Here is a 16,061-nt window from a genome sequence, read left to right on the forward strand (position 1 = left end):
TTCTCAGAAAGTAATTGCTTAGAATTGGAAGACAAAAGAGATGTGTAGTTCTTCCTAAGAAAACATTATTTTTAGAGAAGCACAAAGTACACTATAACAGGTGATGGTTAATTTGATTAGACGCAACTAAGATATAACTAATGCTAAAGATCGGAGTGTAGATGAACACAAATATTTCTTCTACCCCAATAATTGGATAAGGTCAACAAGGACATTCTAGTTTTCAGATGATAGTCACATTTGTTTTATTTTTAAGCATGGCAAGAGGCCTGTGTGGCTTTTGGTCATACATGTTAGAAGAAAAGCCCCAACTCAGTAAGGGCCAAGGTAAGTCTTAGAAATTATAAACAGCAAACAAGCTACTTAGGAGCGACACCCAACTAAAAAATTATAATGGCTCCTGTTTTAAATGGCCCCTGCTTATATTGGGGAAAAAATCTATTTTTAAAATGACTAAGGATTTTATAGTTTTGTGTCTTGCTTCCAGACTTAGTTCCTGAACAAAAGGCTGGTGAGTCACTCAAGATGTTCCCAGTGGCCACCGTTTTCAGGCATCTTGAAAGCCACAGAAGTTCCCCTACCCTCTCTAAAAAACCCAATAAGATTTTATAAATGAAAAGCCCACAAAATTAGGCTGACTTTGCAAGAGTTCATAATTTATAATATTTTAATAAATATCCAAGAAAACAGGAGTCACTGAACGGATACTCTCCCTATATGTGGGGCTGGGAGAATCTAGTTTTTATGGGAAAGGTGATTCCAAAATCTCTCACATTTATTTTACAGTTCCAAGTTTGGCCTGAGCACATCTATCTATCTATCTACCTGCCTACCTATTGATCTACCCCGTATCTTAGAGCATTTGATGAAAGGTAGGCATCGTTCACAAGCCACTGACAAGCAAACCCCTGACGAAGCAAATGCCACGGAGTCTGCAACACGGTTCCGCAGCGGTCGGAAGGGCCTACGGTACTAACCAGCCTCCGGATGTCCCGCTCCGACTCCCACTTGATCTTCGAGATGGCTTCTTGGTGGGACTGATGCTCGCTCCTGAGGTCCCCGGCCTTGATTTTGTCCGCTTGGATCATATTGCTCAGAGCCTCGTCCACCTGCTTCTTGGCCGTTTTCAGGTCCGTAATCTCCTGCAAGAGCTTAAGGCGCTCTGCGTCAAACAGTTTCCTGGCCTCCTCCCGGGCCTCGATGGTGAGCGCTGTCCTTACTTTGTCACTGCTGCCGTCCCGGAGAGCACAAAGAGCCGACTTGAGCCTCTGGATCTCTCCGTCTCGCACCTTCACTGTCCTCGACATCTCTTGCTCGTGCTGCTTGATGAGATTCTCCCTCACGGCCTGCAGCTCCTTCATCTTCTCCTCGTGGAGCTTGGATTTGAGTTCTGTCACCAGGACCGTGTGCTTGCGCTGCTCCAGCTCCCGGATCCTCTTCACTTCTTGAGTCTTCTCTCTCTCGAGCTTCGATACCTAAAGGCAGAGAGACGAGAGGGTGAAGCGAAATGAGCCTGGGAGGAAAGGTGTGCTCCGAGGCAGGATCTGCGGCTCAGGCCCCTGTGATCTCTTAATCCCTCGTCTCTTTTCAAATTCCAGGCCCTCCGAGGGAACAGAACCACGAGCCGGAAAGCTAGGAATACAGTGTGTAAGAGGAGGAAATACCTAAGGATGGCGGTATGACTTTGTTCAGACAGATATTTGATGTCCCGGGGCCTTACCTGCGCTGCGTGGTCTGCAGACAGGCAGCTCCAGGGTCACCCAGAAGCTCGCTGGAAATGGGGGATCCCGGGCTCCCTCCCAGATCTATGCATCACAATGTGCATTTTAGCAAATCCCCAGGTGACTGGTATGCACAGTAAAATTACAAAGTATTGCTATAGTAGTTTTCCCAGTAGTGGGGAAAAAGGTCAATACAGATCACTTGGAAAGCTTTTCAAACTGCACAACCCTAGCTAGATCCAAACCGACACGTAGGGGTGTCTCGGGATAGCTCATAGTTTGATATTGGGATCAAGCTAATAACTTACTGCCCAGAATGATATAAAATATCCCCCTCCCTCCTACTCTTTCTTCTCCTCCTTCTCCTTCTCCTCCTTCTCCTTCTTCTTTTCTTCTCTAATTCTAGTTTGGCCTTTGGAAAATGTCAGTGTAAATTCTGCCAAGATAAAGATGGTGGTGATTTGAGCTTTAAAGTGATCTTAGGAATCTAGGATTAAAAATTGGACAGCTCAGTCAAAGGTAAGGAAGGAGCTGAAAGGTCATCAAGGCAAGACAAGTGAACACAAACTTCGGCTTGGATTATCTGCATTGGCTATTCCTTGGGATCTAAACTCACAGTAAGCGGGCAGGGATTTTCCTGGGCACAAAGTAACTCTCAAACAGGAGACATGAAGGAGCCATGACAGGAAGGGGCTTGTAACAGAAGCCTCACACAACCTGGGGAAGTGCAAAAGTTTCTATTTTTTTTTTTTTAATTTCTTGGTTTCAGCCACTTATGCTTCCTAAAAACAAAACTAAAGGTGCAGATAGGGAGAAATACCCCATCCCAAATTTGCTCCCTGAGAGACTCTGGGAACAGTCACTGAGGATATAAAAGGTTGGCCGATTTTCTGAGGGTGCCCTGGAGGCAAAAGAGTGCAGTGGAGTGAGACATTCGGCATCACACCTGGATTGCCATCCACCTTCCTACAGAAGATGGGAATTCCCACTGGGGTTCCTCCACCTGCTGTGTCTCTGGGAGCAAATGAGTTAAATGGTTTGAACCTCATTTCCTTTCTCAGTGAAATCAGGATAGTAATTGGGCCTTTGTCATCGCAGGTTTGCTGTAATGCTTGTGAGGCTTGGGCTGTTCCAACATGGCAGCTCCTGTCTGGAGCAGATTCTCCCAGGCCTGCTGCCCTGCTGCCTATACCCCCTGGAACCCCATTCTCTGCTCCTGTCCCTTCTCCCGCTCTGTCACTGTGCTCATGCTCTTCATGCAACTATAGTCTGAGAGAGAATAGAAAGCTGGCCGGGCACGGTGGCTCACGCCTGTAATCCCAGCACTCTGGGAGGCCGAGGCAGGAGGATTGTTTGAGCTCAGGAGTTCAAGACCAGCCTGAGCAAGAGCGAGACCCTGTCTCTACTAAAAATAGAAAGAAATTAGCTGGACAACTAAAAATATATAGAATAAATTAGCCAGGCACAGTGGCGGATGCCTGTAATCCCAGCTACTCGGGAGGCTGAGGCAGTAGGATCGCTTGAGCCCAGGAGTTTGAGGTTGCTGTGAGCTAGGCTGACGCCATGGCACTCTAGCCCAGGCAGAGTGAGAGACTCTGTCTCAAGGGAAAAAAAAAAAGAGTAGAAAGCCCTGGGGCAGTCCCTGGAGTGTTCAAACACACTAAGCATCAGATCATGACTTCATGGTGTCCATAGAAGAGATAAACAAAGGCAAATATCACCATTTAATGGCCCAGATGCTGGTCCAAGGAAAAGACAGACCTGGGTAGAAATGCTTTCTCCATCCAGCCTGGGGTTTCCCACCTAAATAATTGCCATGACAATACTTACGCCACAGGGTTTTGGAAAAGCTTATGAAGGAATCATGTAAATTGATGCCACAGGTAGTCCTGAGCACCTCCCACATGCCAGGCAGTTTCCTAATATGGAAAATGGGAATAACAACCATGCCCACCTCCAAGGCGGGAGATGAGGATGAAATGAGATAACGGCTTTCCACGCCTGACACAAACAATTGCTCAAAAATTCACACACACACAGTACAGCCTTGTGAGGTTGATACCATGATCGTCCCATTTGACAGATGAAAGAAAATCACAGTGGGATTCTGTCACCTGCTTGGGGTCACTCGGCTGCTTCGTGAAGAGCTGGGATTCTGGCAGGAGGCAATGCACTTATTACAGAATGTGACAGAGAGTAAACATTCAATAAGTTGTAGCTATTTATATTGTCCCCCCAAAGCACTCAACGACTCTGCTCTATACACAATGGAGGTTCTGTAAATGTCAATGGGATTATTTGTCTTGCTGGAAAAATGAGTAATGCTCCATCACCCCGAAGGTTTCCACTCTTTAACGCATCTTTTCCCCTGTAGCTGAATTGTCATTTTGTCATCAGAGCCTTGGAGCCAAACCGGGAGTGTAAATTCACATCTTGGCATTGTTCGTATGCTCTCTTTTAAAGCCTGGCCCTTTGAAAACACAATCATATTTATTTATAATAAAACTGCTTTATGACTTGTTTGCCCTCCAAATTCCCTTTGCTCTTTAGGGAAGGCTGCAGACAGGCAGGGAGACTCTGCCTGGGCTCTTGTGCTGGGACTGTCATTCACCGCCAAGGCGAGCGAGCCGGGCAGGGGCAGCCAGCAGAGGGGAAGGGGAAGGCCGTGTGCTCTGGTTCAAGAGGCAGCCTGGCTGTTGTCAGAGGAAGGGGAGGTTGTGCTTGGCCTGCCGGCTGAGACACCGCTGCCAGCCCCTTAGAAGCAGGCAGCCTCGTTCCAGCTCGAGAGTTCCCCATTTTAAACAGGTCTGAATGTGTGAAAAATTGGCAGCGGTGAAGTCCCCGGGGCCTCTGCTTCTCTGGAATCTCGTGAGTTTGTTTTCTGTAAAGCAGCGGCAATTTATGGTTTCCCGTCTCCAGACTGACAAGCTGCCTCCTATGAACACAGTTTGTCATCCTGTCCTTACTATAATTAAAGGAGTTCTGCTTCCCTTGATATGGTACGTTGCCCCAGGGAAAGGGGAAACCAGTGCAATGTTCATAGATTGTCTGACCTGGAAGAAATCTCACGGTGGACTGTTTGTCAACACAAAGGCTGAGTGAGCACCACCTGGACTGTTTCAGAATGATAAGTCCAGGCCTCACCTGCCTATTCTATCAGAATCCTCGGGCTCAGAAATCTCAATTTTTAATAAGTTCCCCCAGGTTATTCTCTTGCACAGTGATGCATGAAAGACACAGACATGGAGAAAGAGATTCAGTCATCTGAATTACAGATGGAGAAATGGAGACACTTAACCTTTGTCTCCAAGGACAGATAAAGACAAATAATGCCCAGGTTTTCTGAGTCTCAAACAAATGTTTTTTTTAAAAATGGCATCATGTTCCCTTTGGTTTCATGGAAACTAAAAAATGTCCTTTGCAAACTTTACGTTGCCATCTTTTTATTTAAGGTGAAGGCTTACCTAAGACAGGTGGCCACAGGTTTTGGCAGATCTAAAGCCTATTTATTATTACTGTTGAAACTAGGAAAAATAGATTTTGGGAGAAATAACAAATCGACATGTAATAGTGATGTTAAGGGAGAAGAGATAGATAAGATGGAATAAGGTTATTTGTTGGTTTGTGACCTATTGCTTGTTGATCAAGAATGTTTTCTTACTATACAAAAAGTTATCTAAATAAGGCAACTTCATGCTGCCATGTTTGTCTCTGGTTTGCAACGAGCAAAAACCTCTCATGGTCTTAGGCAGGTTGGATATTTCAAAATGTTTTCCTAGCCATGGCCCTATTTGATGTTCACACTGTCCTGGTGAGATATGTGTTAGTATATACACGCAAATGATGAGATTTAGAGAAGTAAAGAGACTTTACTAACTCTGTTAGCAACTGCCTCAAATCAAGAGACTATTAGGAAAAATACTAATACGAATAACTTTTTGAGAATTTACTATGTGCCAGGCAGCTCTCTGAGCACTTGACATAAATTTTCTCATTTAATACTCATAAGTACTTCACGTACTTGTCTAATTTACACTTCATCACAGCCCTGTGAGATCGCAGTGATATTTTACTGATGAAGAAACCACAGTATAAGGAATGAACTTTCTTTCAATTATTCCTCTATTCGTTCAACAAATACATGCTTAGATTTTAAGTTCTGGGTATGATTTAGGCTCTAGAGATACAAAGTAAGCTGAGTCCCTGCTATTATAGAAATTACACTGGGCCGGGCGCGGTGGCTCAAGCCTGTAATCCTAGCACTTGGGAGGCCGAGGCGGGCGGATTGTGTGAGCTCAGGAGTTCGAGACCAGCCTGAGCAAGAACGAGACCCCGTCTCTACTAAAAAAAATAGAAAGAAACTATATGGACAGCTAAAAATATATATATAGAAAAAAAATTAGCCGGGCATGGTGGCACATGCCTGTAGTCCCAGCAACTCGGGAGGCTGAGGCAGTAGGATCGCTTAAGCCCAGGAGTTTGAGGTTGCTGTGAGCTAGGCTGACGCCACGGCACTCACTCTAGCCCGGGCAACAGAGTGACACTCTGTCTCAAAAAAAAAAAAAAAAAAAAAAAAAAAAGAAATTACACTGGATTGGGGAGAAGTAGGACTAAACAGGTAAATGCATAAATGTATAAATTGCTATGAAATAAGTCAAGAACAGGCCATGGGGAGTAACTGGGCATGGGGTAGTGTTTTGTTTCAGACACTGGTCAGATGAGTAGTACTTGAGCAGACGTCTAGAGGAGGAGAGGGAAGGATCATGTAGGTAACCAGTGGGAGAATAAGGGCAGAGAACCTAAGTGTGATCAGCATCTCTCTAGATCTAGCGAAGGGGCTGGAGCTGGCAGAGAGAGAGAGAAGTGAGGGGCTGCAAGTGGTATCCTGTAGTCGTAGGGAAAGTCCTTTGACTTCAAGAGAGGTAGGAAGCCGTGGGAGGGTACTACGCGGTGGAGTGACATGATGTAATCCATTTTCGAAGCATTGCTTTGAATGCTCTATGAGGAAAAGGCTATAGAGGGCAAGGGTGAAACTTGTCCAAGGTCAAACAACTACTAAGTGTTGGGAGATAGTGGTGGTGGGGGGGACATGGTCTCAATTCTTCTATCTGGCTTCCTGAACCAGGCTTCCTGAGGAGGCAGGGTCTGTCCAGTGAGCATGCTATTCTCACTCCTGTGTATCCTGTGCAAGAGAGTCTCCTTGTGTACCAGGGTGCTGCCCTCTCTAGCAAAGTCCCCTGGGGCAGGCCAGCAGGCAGAGCTGTGCTCACTGCATGTGGACACAGCCAGGCCTGGCCTCAGGTAGCCCTCGCTCACCTTGGACTTCTCTTGGTGCAGCTCTATCTGAATGTCTGTGAGCTTGGTCCTGAGGTCTTCATTGGCAGCTTGAAGGGCTACGATGAGTGCCTCGGGCTTCTCGCCCTTATTTCGCCCTTTCTTGGACATTGTTCCTTTCTAAATGGAGTCTGTTGGTTTTTAATTCCTTTCAGACAGGTGCTGCCATGTTACTGTTTCTTATCCTGGAGGGCGATGTCTCCGCATCTACTGCGTGGTGCTCCTTGGTAAGGTCTCCTCAACCGCTGCCCTGGAAGCCCTGGGAAGAGAAAGAGGCCGCAGTCACTGTTTTGACAAAGACCCGGGCTAAGCGCCAGTCAGTCCACTCTCAGCCTCTCCCATACCCCAGTGTCTCCTGTCCACTCTGCAGGTAAATTTAGAGTGATCTTTCTCAAAGGTCAGTCTGACCATGTCAGTGCCCTGCTTAACATCCTTCCCGATAAGCATCCATCTTTCCCATGTGCCAGAACCCTCCCACTCTTCTATCTTTCTCTCCTGCATGTCACTCACTGATGCTCCGGCCATAAGGTGCACAGCTACTGTGCACCTTATTAGTGACCTAATAAAGCAGAGGGCCTCAACTTTAAGAAAACTCAATATACGAAGACAGAGGATTATGCAGTGGCTAAACTGTGAAAGTGGGGATTAACAATTATTAATGGATTACTGGATTAATTGAATCACTCATAAATTCATTCATTTAGTCAATATTGTTAGAGTTCCTTCCATGTGCTGTGGTAGGTACTGTATGTTAAATTAAAAAAATAAGTCAGAGTTTCAAAGCAAAAAAAAAAAGCTACCCATTTATTTATTAATCAACGTCATCACCCATCATCTCTCTGATAAGAGTTTTTAAAGAAATGCACACTAATGTTTCAGAGGTATAGGCAGGGGCCTCTCCTGCTGCCTCGGGTGAGTAAGGAAGACTCCCTGAACAAGATGCCATTGGCCTGGAATTTGAGGAGTGGGTTAGGTAATAACAGATGGAGAAACAGGTGAAGCGTCTTGGAGGAGGAAAATGGCAGGTGCTGAGACACAACAGAGAGAATTCACAGTGACGATTTTGTGCGGAAAAATGGGACCTGATTAATTACAACCCTGGATATGGTTGAAGGAAACTAATCACGCCGGAAAACTTTCCTGGAGAGGGTAGATGGTGGGGACACCTAGAATTCCAAGCTTAGAATTGTGGTAAAGCTGTTGACGTTCTTGGCAGGCGGGTGCCCTGACAGAGCAGCACTTTGAAGTGGTTATTCTGGTGGCAGAGCGGGGGGAGGAGAAGGAGGCAGGGAGACCAGGTAGGAAGCTACTGAATTTGTCTGGGCAAACGATGATAAAAGTCTAATCACAACAGTGGCAAGAGGGGAGAAGAGGAGGGCACGTGTGTTTTGATTTACAAATCCTTGAATCCTTCATAAGGACAAGGGGGCAGAAAAATATGAATATTAAACCACTGAAGTCGATGGAAAAAACATGACAAGATCCGAGAGAAAGTTTCCCACGCAGCCTTTCAGAGAACCGGTATTGTGTACACTGAGGAGTTTCAGGCCAGGGCTGAGGGGAACTCCTGCTGGTCCCCCGTATGTTCCAGCAGCTGCTGCTCTCTTAAGACCCTTTAGCTTCGAGGACCATGCTGGGATCCTGGGCTTTGTGCCATCCCCTCATGAGCACTGGGGTTATGCTCTTTGGAGTGTCCCTGGGGGCACAGAGATAGGCAGAGGCTGGGGGACAGGGAGGGTGAGCCTTTCTACCGTCCACCATGTCCCGTCTTGTGCTCGATGCTGAAGTTGCCCTTCATGCTTCTTTGCAAACTTGCCAAATCGCTAAATTGCAGGGCTGGGAGACTCTGAGAGGCCAGCTTTCTTTGCTTTTAGTACTGAAGTGAATTCAGCAAGCATTTATTGAACATTGGTGTGACCCACACTTCTAGACGTAAAGATAAAGAAGACAGTACTTAACCTCAAGTAGGCACCGGGGCAAGCAAACTCACATATCCGTGTGGAACAGGTTTCTCTTCCTCTAGTTGATCCTTAAATGTTGCTGTTCCCTTCGCTTCTCCAAGTGACCTCCACTGGCCTCACCTATATAGTGATAACTCTCAGTTTTAGATCCATAGCCCCGACCACTCCCCAAGCCTCAGACTTTTATGTACATCCAACTGCTTATGTAGGAAATCCACTTGAGTGTCTGACTGGCATCTCAAACCAAGTGTAACTAATGCATATATCTTTATTATGAGTCCCCGAAACCTTAATTTCCCCACATTTTCCTCTATCATTAAATGGCACCACCACATGCCCGGTTGTTCCAGATATAAGCTTCGAAGTCATCCTTTCTTCTACTTTATTTCTTGTTTCTTTTATGCAGTTCACCAGGAAGTTCTGTTTACTTTATCTACAAAATATGACTTTTTTTTTTTTTTTTGGCCAACTGCTCTCAAATCCCTAAAATGCTGTTGGAACACAGAGGGAAAAGGAGCTTTGGAAAAGCTTCATGGTCTCTGCATAGTTGTATAGTCTTCTTGAATGAAGAAAGGGCTTTTCTGATTGGAGACAGGGAATGGCAGAGGGAAGCGCTTGAGCAAAAACCTGGAGCCACACATTTGCCTGATGTGTTTAGTGAAGGCTGTGACCTGGGAGAAGACAGACTGGAGTCAGATTTCAAAATCTGGACTGGATTATGCAGAAATGAGGAAGCATGGCAGCATCTGAGTATATGCAATAATACTAATGAGCTGATAGTGACTAACTGCTTACTATGTACCTGTCATTACACTAAGCATATAACATACTGCTCTCATTTGATCTTCACAAAAATTTAGGAAAAAAAAAATGATTCCCAGAAAGATTAAGTAACTTGCCTAAATTGACCAAATTGATCAGTGGTAAAGCTGATATTCAGATCCAGGCAGTTTGAGACTGACACCCAAGTTCTTATCCTCTGGGCTGTGCTGCCTCACGTTTGCATTTTAGGGAGGTGGCTGTCCGTGTCACGGAAGATGGGACCGGTGGAAGCAATTAGGCTGCTCTAAAGGCCCATATGAGAGATAATACAGCCCTGCATAGACAAAAAGGAGGTGGCAACTTTGACACAATGGAGACGTGGATGGAATCATGCCCTATTTTTAAACATTATTACTGGTTTGAACATTTCCCTCTCCCATTATAAATAATGGGCACTGGCTCTTTGAAATTTCTGCCAGCAAAAATGTGCAAAGCAACAGATACAATAGATACATTGTATATTGAAAATTATAATCCTTTCTAAAAAATATAATATTGTGTGCCTGCCCTCATGTATTTTTAATCTGAGATGTTCTGTGACCTTAGTCCCAGGAAGGAAAAGGAAAGGGTGGAAAAATTAGATGCATGTTCAGAAGAGAAAAAGGCATCATAGGAAATGACTGATAGAATCAGTTTATGGACACCTTAAGGTAAGTGACTTTATAACTATGATCCTATACACCCCTCTGGTGGAGAAGAACTTTGCAAAGACTTTTCCAGTTGTGATGGGCGCCTGGCAATCTCATGATTCTCAGGCTCTAATTGCACTACAACTCTTCTGTTTCCTTGTGCTGCCTCTTATTCCCATAGCTTGTTGAGATGTAAGTCACATACTATAAAATTCACCCATTTAAAATGGACAATTCTGGCCAGGCGCGATGGCTCACGCCTGTAATCCTAGCCCTCTGGGAGGCCGAGGCGGGTGGATCGCTCGAGGTCAGAAGTTCGAGACTAGCCTGAGCAAAAGCGAGACCCCATCTCTACTAAAAAAATAGAAATAAATTATCTGGCCAACTAAAAATATATATGGAAAAAATTAGCCGGGCATGGTGGCGCATGCCTGTAGTCCCAGCTACTCGGGAGGCTGAGGCAGTAGGATCACTGGAGCCCAGGAGTTTGAGGTTGCTGTGAGCTAGGCTGACGCCACGGCACTCACTCTAGCCCGGGCAACAGAGTGAGACTCTGTCTCAAAAAAAATAAAAATAAAAAAAATAAAATGGACAATTCTGTAGTTTTTTTGTGTATTCACAATGTTATGCAAACATCATCACAATCAGTTTTATTAATAGATATTTTTATCACCCTAAAAAGAAACCCTATACCTATTAGGGGTCAATCACTATTACTCTCCCCCAAACTCTTCCAGCCCAGGGAAATCACTAGTCTACTTTTTGTCTCTATGGATTTGCCTATTCTGAACAGTTTGTACAAATGGAGTCATACAACATTGTGTGTGTGTGTGCGTGTGTGCGCATGTATGTGACTGGCTTCTTCCACTTTAGCATAATGTTTTCATTATGCCAAGGTTCGTCCATGTTGTTGATACTTCATTTCTTTTTATTGCTGAATAATATTCCATTATGTGGATAAATTACATTTTTCCCCCAATGTCCATTCATCGCCCGATGGACGCTTGTGCTGCTTCTGCGTCAGTGGCGTGAGGTCAGGCTTCTAGAGAAGCTGCCGGCCATGAAGAGGGACTCACCCCTTAAGGAGTAGGCTGGGGAGCACAAAGGAGAGTGACTGGAGGCAGCACTGCACACAGAGGAATATTTCTGGGCCACCCAAGGAGCCCTTGTCATTGATGGTGTCTGACATAGCAGGAGGGCAGTGAATGGCAAATGCTGTGACAGCAGCTCACAGTGGACTGAGAAAACATGAAAACTTCAGGAAAAGGGCGACATTGGGCTCAGCCCGAATGGTGCTACCACCTTAATGAGCTTACTCTGCGCCAGGCACTGCTATGCACTAACTCACTGAACTATCCCAGTTAACCCTTTCATATATTTAATCTTATTATTTTTCAGATAGGGAAACTGAGGATCAAAGAGGTTAATTAACTTGTAAAAAATTACACAGTTACGAAACGGCAGTGCTGAAACTCAAATACACATCTGTCAGTCTCCAAAGCGTCTTAGATACCATGACCCTCTCTTAAGGAGGCGGCAGGATTCAGCTCTGGTTGCCGGTAGGCTACGGAGATGGCAAAGAATGAAAAGTGTCAGCTGGGGGCTTATGAAATAGAATGGTAGAAGGAAGTGGCTAAGAGCCTGGGATGTGAAATCAGAAAAACTGGCTTTGAATCAAATTTCCTAGCTGTATATTCTTGAGAGGTTACTTAAACTCTCCCAGCTTCTGTTTTCTCCTTGTAAAATGGGGAAAGGGATGGATTGGCCTCACTGAGCTCTTTCAAAGAATAAATGAGTTACAATGTGTAAAATAATTAGCAAATTATTACGGTCATTGTCATATTTATTGTTTTTCCAGGACCTAACTATTTTCTAAACACCAGCTTAAATTTCAAGGAAAGAAGACACAGATTTATCATCACTTTGTGTTAAAAAGACAGGGCAAGGAAAGCACAGAGGTCCCTGAAAAGACTAAAGAAATTCATGATTATGCTTTTGGGGAAATGGGACTTGCATTGACAGGATCAGTATTCCCGGGGGTCTTGGCTTTGTAGCTGGTTCTGCCCCGAGCTATAAGCTGAATAAAGTCATTATTAATCTCAGGGTTTCCAATATGCCTGTTGTCACTGAGTTATGATTTGAAAGCAACTGCTATATAAACTAACTAGAGTTCACATGTAGGGAGCTGCATGCATCAATCTTTCTCCATAATTAATATTTGGACAATGTCTACTCTAGCAAAGCCTTGTTAGTGTGTCTAAGCTTCCTTTCTTCTCCAAAGATGATGCTTCTGAGTGAGATGCTGTTAGTGTTTAAAATGAATGAATTAATCTTGCATATTTTATTCCTGGTCACCTGCAGAGACATATTGTCACTTCTTAAACCCTTCTCTACGCAGGAAAAGTGTCTTACTGTGCATTCGTGAACTTGACACAGAAATTTAATGTAAAGGAGGGAGGGCTGCTGTTTAAGCCGGTCCAGACCTGGAGTTCTAGTTTCCCTAAATAAAGGGAACGTGGTGGCCTGGCTATGGGGTCAAAGGGCTTTTAATCCATTACACATCGTTCAGAAGAAAATGAATCTGAAATGTTGATATTCAGCATAGTAGCAATTATGCATCTTCAGGATTGTAAATTGCCATGTTTGCATGTCTCTTTATGTTTGTTTTTCTGTCTCCTATTCTTCCACCAAATTTCCCTCTTTATCACATAATAATAATAGCAATTGTTATCATTACAAATGATTTAAAGTCAATGTGTTGTTTTTAACATGAAAGGAATATAACTAAAAAGTTATTACTCTTGATGGATTTGTGTCTTAGATCTTAGGTTTCAAACTTTGTATTTGAAATATACTTCATAAAGTGTAGAGGAAGAGAATGCTCAGCACACATACGAGGGACATCCCATATCTTTAAGGGGGATTGCATGGAAGCTTGGCAAAAGCAGTGTGTAAGGTGAAATCCAAAGCAGGTGGCATTCATCCAGAACTGATCTACTACGCAAACCCTTGACTTTGCTCATGCAGTTCTTTGACTTCCCTCTTCGTTCCTCACCTCCCTGGTGAACTCCCTCCTACTCATCTTTTAGGGCCAGATCAAGTCATCTCATATCACTTTCCTTTGCACCTCTTCAGCATACCCTGGGTGGAATAAATTATTCCTTCAACTTGGTTTTCCTTTTCACTTTGAAGACACTTCTTACAGCATTCATCACTGATTCATTAATTTACCCACTCATTAATTCACAAGTACGTATGAAGCACCTGGTGGAGGATAAGTCTGTGCTAAGCAAGAGACAGATTCCCTGCCCTTCCCAGAGGAGGAATCAGCGATTTAACACAGTGTGATAATTACACCAAGGATAGGAGATGGGAAGCACAGGAGTCTTGGTGGGTCAGGGAAGATTCCTTAGGAAAAGTGATACATCACAAAGATCCGTAAGATGCGAATGAATCAGTCAGCAAAGGGTTAGGGTGGGAAAGAAGAATGTTTTAGGCCAAAGGAGTACTGAGTATGAAGGTCTAGAGGTAAAAGAGAATAGGAACGTGCGCTGGGGGAAAATCCTGGCAAGAGTTTGGTAAGTGAGTGGAAAACAGCAGGAGATGAGCTTGGAGCGATAAGCAGTGGGCGGGAGGCAGAGGATACTATAAGCAATGTTAAAGGACATGGAATTTATCCTCACAGCAATGTGTAGTCACCGAAGGGCTTCATATAGGGGAGTGACTTGATGAGATTTTGGTTTTAGTCGTAGTCCTCTGGCAATAGAGGGTGGAATGGATGGAAGTGGTAAACACAAATGTACAAAGAACAGTTAGGGGACTGTGGCCATAATCCATTCATGTTGTCATTCTTCTTTAGGTGACTGATTCCCACTTAAGGGTAAAACTGTGTCTTGTTCATTTTGGCGCTCATAGTACCTGTCAACAATGACTATCATGGAGTTCAATTTAATTAACATTGATCCCAATCCAAGGAAAATACTGAGATTGAGGTACATGTTTCACAATTTGTACAGACATCATTTATAATAAGATTTATTATGGGAAATTTCTTTTACTTTGTGGGAACCCTTGAACGGCTATTTTGATTTCAGGCAAAAGTTAAAAGATTGATCTAAGGATTAAACAATAAAATTAAATGAATTTTTGTTTAAGCCATATGCTGAGATACATTTATTTATTTATTTGGAGACAGAGTCTCGCTGTTTCCCGGGCCAGAGTGCAATGGTGTCATCATAGCTCACTGCAACCTCAAATATTTGCTGAGATTTCTTAATCCTGCTTATCCATCATAGTCCCAAACTTAACTTTACTCCTCAGCACTGGGCAAGTCATCTTGCATTGTACTCTTTTATCTGGATTTAGAAAGCTTTCACAAGGATGAGTTTAGCAAAGTACATCTCTAAGTGCCATATATTCTTATTTCATTGTCTTTTCTTTCTGGATTCAAAGTATTTTGCAGCTGTTGTAGAGCGAGAAGTATCATTTTCATTGGACATGGTGGAGGAAATCTCAAACACAGCAGGAAACAATTATGTATTCAAAGTCAGACAGAGCAACAAGAAACATGCATCAGAGCGCCTGTCTAAAGCAAGCACGTGCTGTATATGTGCACTGCTATTAAAAACAAGCTGGTAATAAAGGTAAAGAAAAGCACCCAAAATTATTAGAGGGAGTGGCCTTCATGGAATTATATTTACAATTGACAGCAAGATTTTCTATTTTAGGTATAAGTGAAGCATGCATAACCTATTCTGTTGTTTCCTTGGTGACTGTAAAGGACTGTGAATTAAAAAAAAAAACTATTATAAAGGCACCTTTTACGAAGTATCAAATATGAGCAGAAATTTCTAGACAGGAGGTGAAGAATGTGTACTTCCTATTAAGAAAAGGCAGAACAATTTCAATATAAGAATATATACTGATTAATGTTACTCAAGTGAAAGTACATAAAGTTTAAATAAAATAGCTTTTGGATATGTTATATATTAATAGTTCTATCATAAAGAAGTATATTTAATTTTCCATATTCTACATAAGAGAAACTGGCTATTGGTATTTTCCCTATGTTATAATATGGTATAATAATAAATTATAGAGCAATATAGATTTCTTTTTAAGATTTAGGATTCCGTTTTGAGTTTTGTCCCATAGAGCAATGCATATCTACATTTTTTTTGTCCAGTCGATGGTATCGTGGAAGCAAGACTATGAAGCTGATTAATGAAATGTAGTTGGTGTAACCCTATGGGCCAAATTCCACAGGAAAATCATTTTAAAAATCAGATCAACCATCTCTTAAACCTTAATTATGTGCAAGGTATTATGTTAGAGTTGAAGATGATACAATATGTATCTACCAAATAAATCTGCCATTTTAAGTGTCAAAGGAACATATGTGCACACACAGCGAGAACAAGACGAAATGTATCATGAGGTGAAGACTATGTCTATCTGGCTCCTTGTTAAATCCCACTGCTAGTACAGTACTGGACACAAGAAGATTCTGAATAAATATTTTTGAATAAATAGATGACTTCACCAAAACAGCAGGCTAGAACATGGGTATCTGGGAATCTGGTAAACATTTTTAA

General features: G+C 43.2%; 1 protein-coding gene across 3 annotated transcripts in view; it reads right to left on the minus strand.

The window, feature by feature from the left end:
- Positions 1–16,061, minus strand: part of JAKMIP2 (janus kinase and microtubule interacting protein 2) — a 145,842-nt gene that overhangs the window by 48,407 nt on the left and 81,374 nt on the right. For 2 of the 3 annotated variants that reach the window (XM_045552668.1, XM_045552667.1), the window contains 2 exons: positions 7,038–7,314; positions 978–1,475 (listed from right to left, as the gene is read on the minus strand). In XM_045552668.1, the coding sequence (XP_045408624.1) occupies positions 978–1,475; positions 7,038–7,166 (627 nt within the window). In that variant the 5' untranslated portion in view covers positions 7,167–7,314. Of the gene's footprint in view, positions 1–977; positions 1,476–7,037; positions 7,315–16,061 lie in introns of those variants that run through there. The other variant, XM_045552669.1, reaches the window with a different exon arrangement.

Source organism: Lemur catta, chromosome 5 (genome assembly GCF_020740605.2).
Source record: "Lemur catta isolate mLemCat1 chromosome 5, mLemCat1.pri, whole genome shotgun sequence".
Taxonomy (NCBI): domain Eukaryota; kingdom Metazoa; phylum Chordata; class Mammalia; order Primates; family Lemuridae; genus Lemur; species Lemur catta.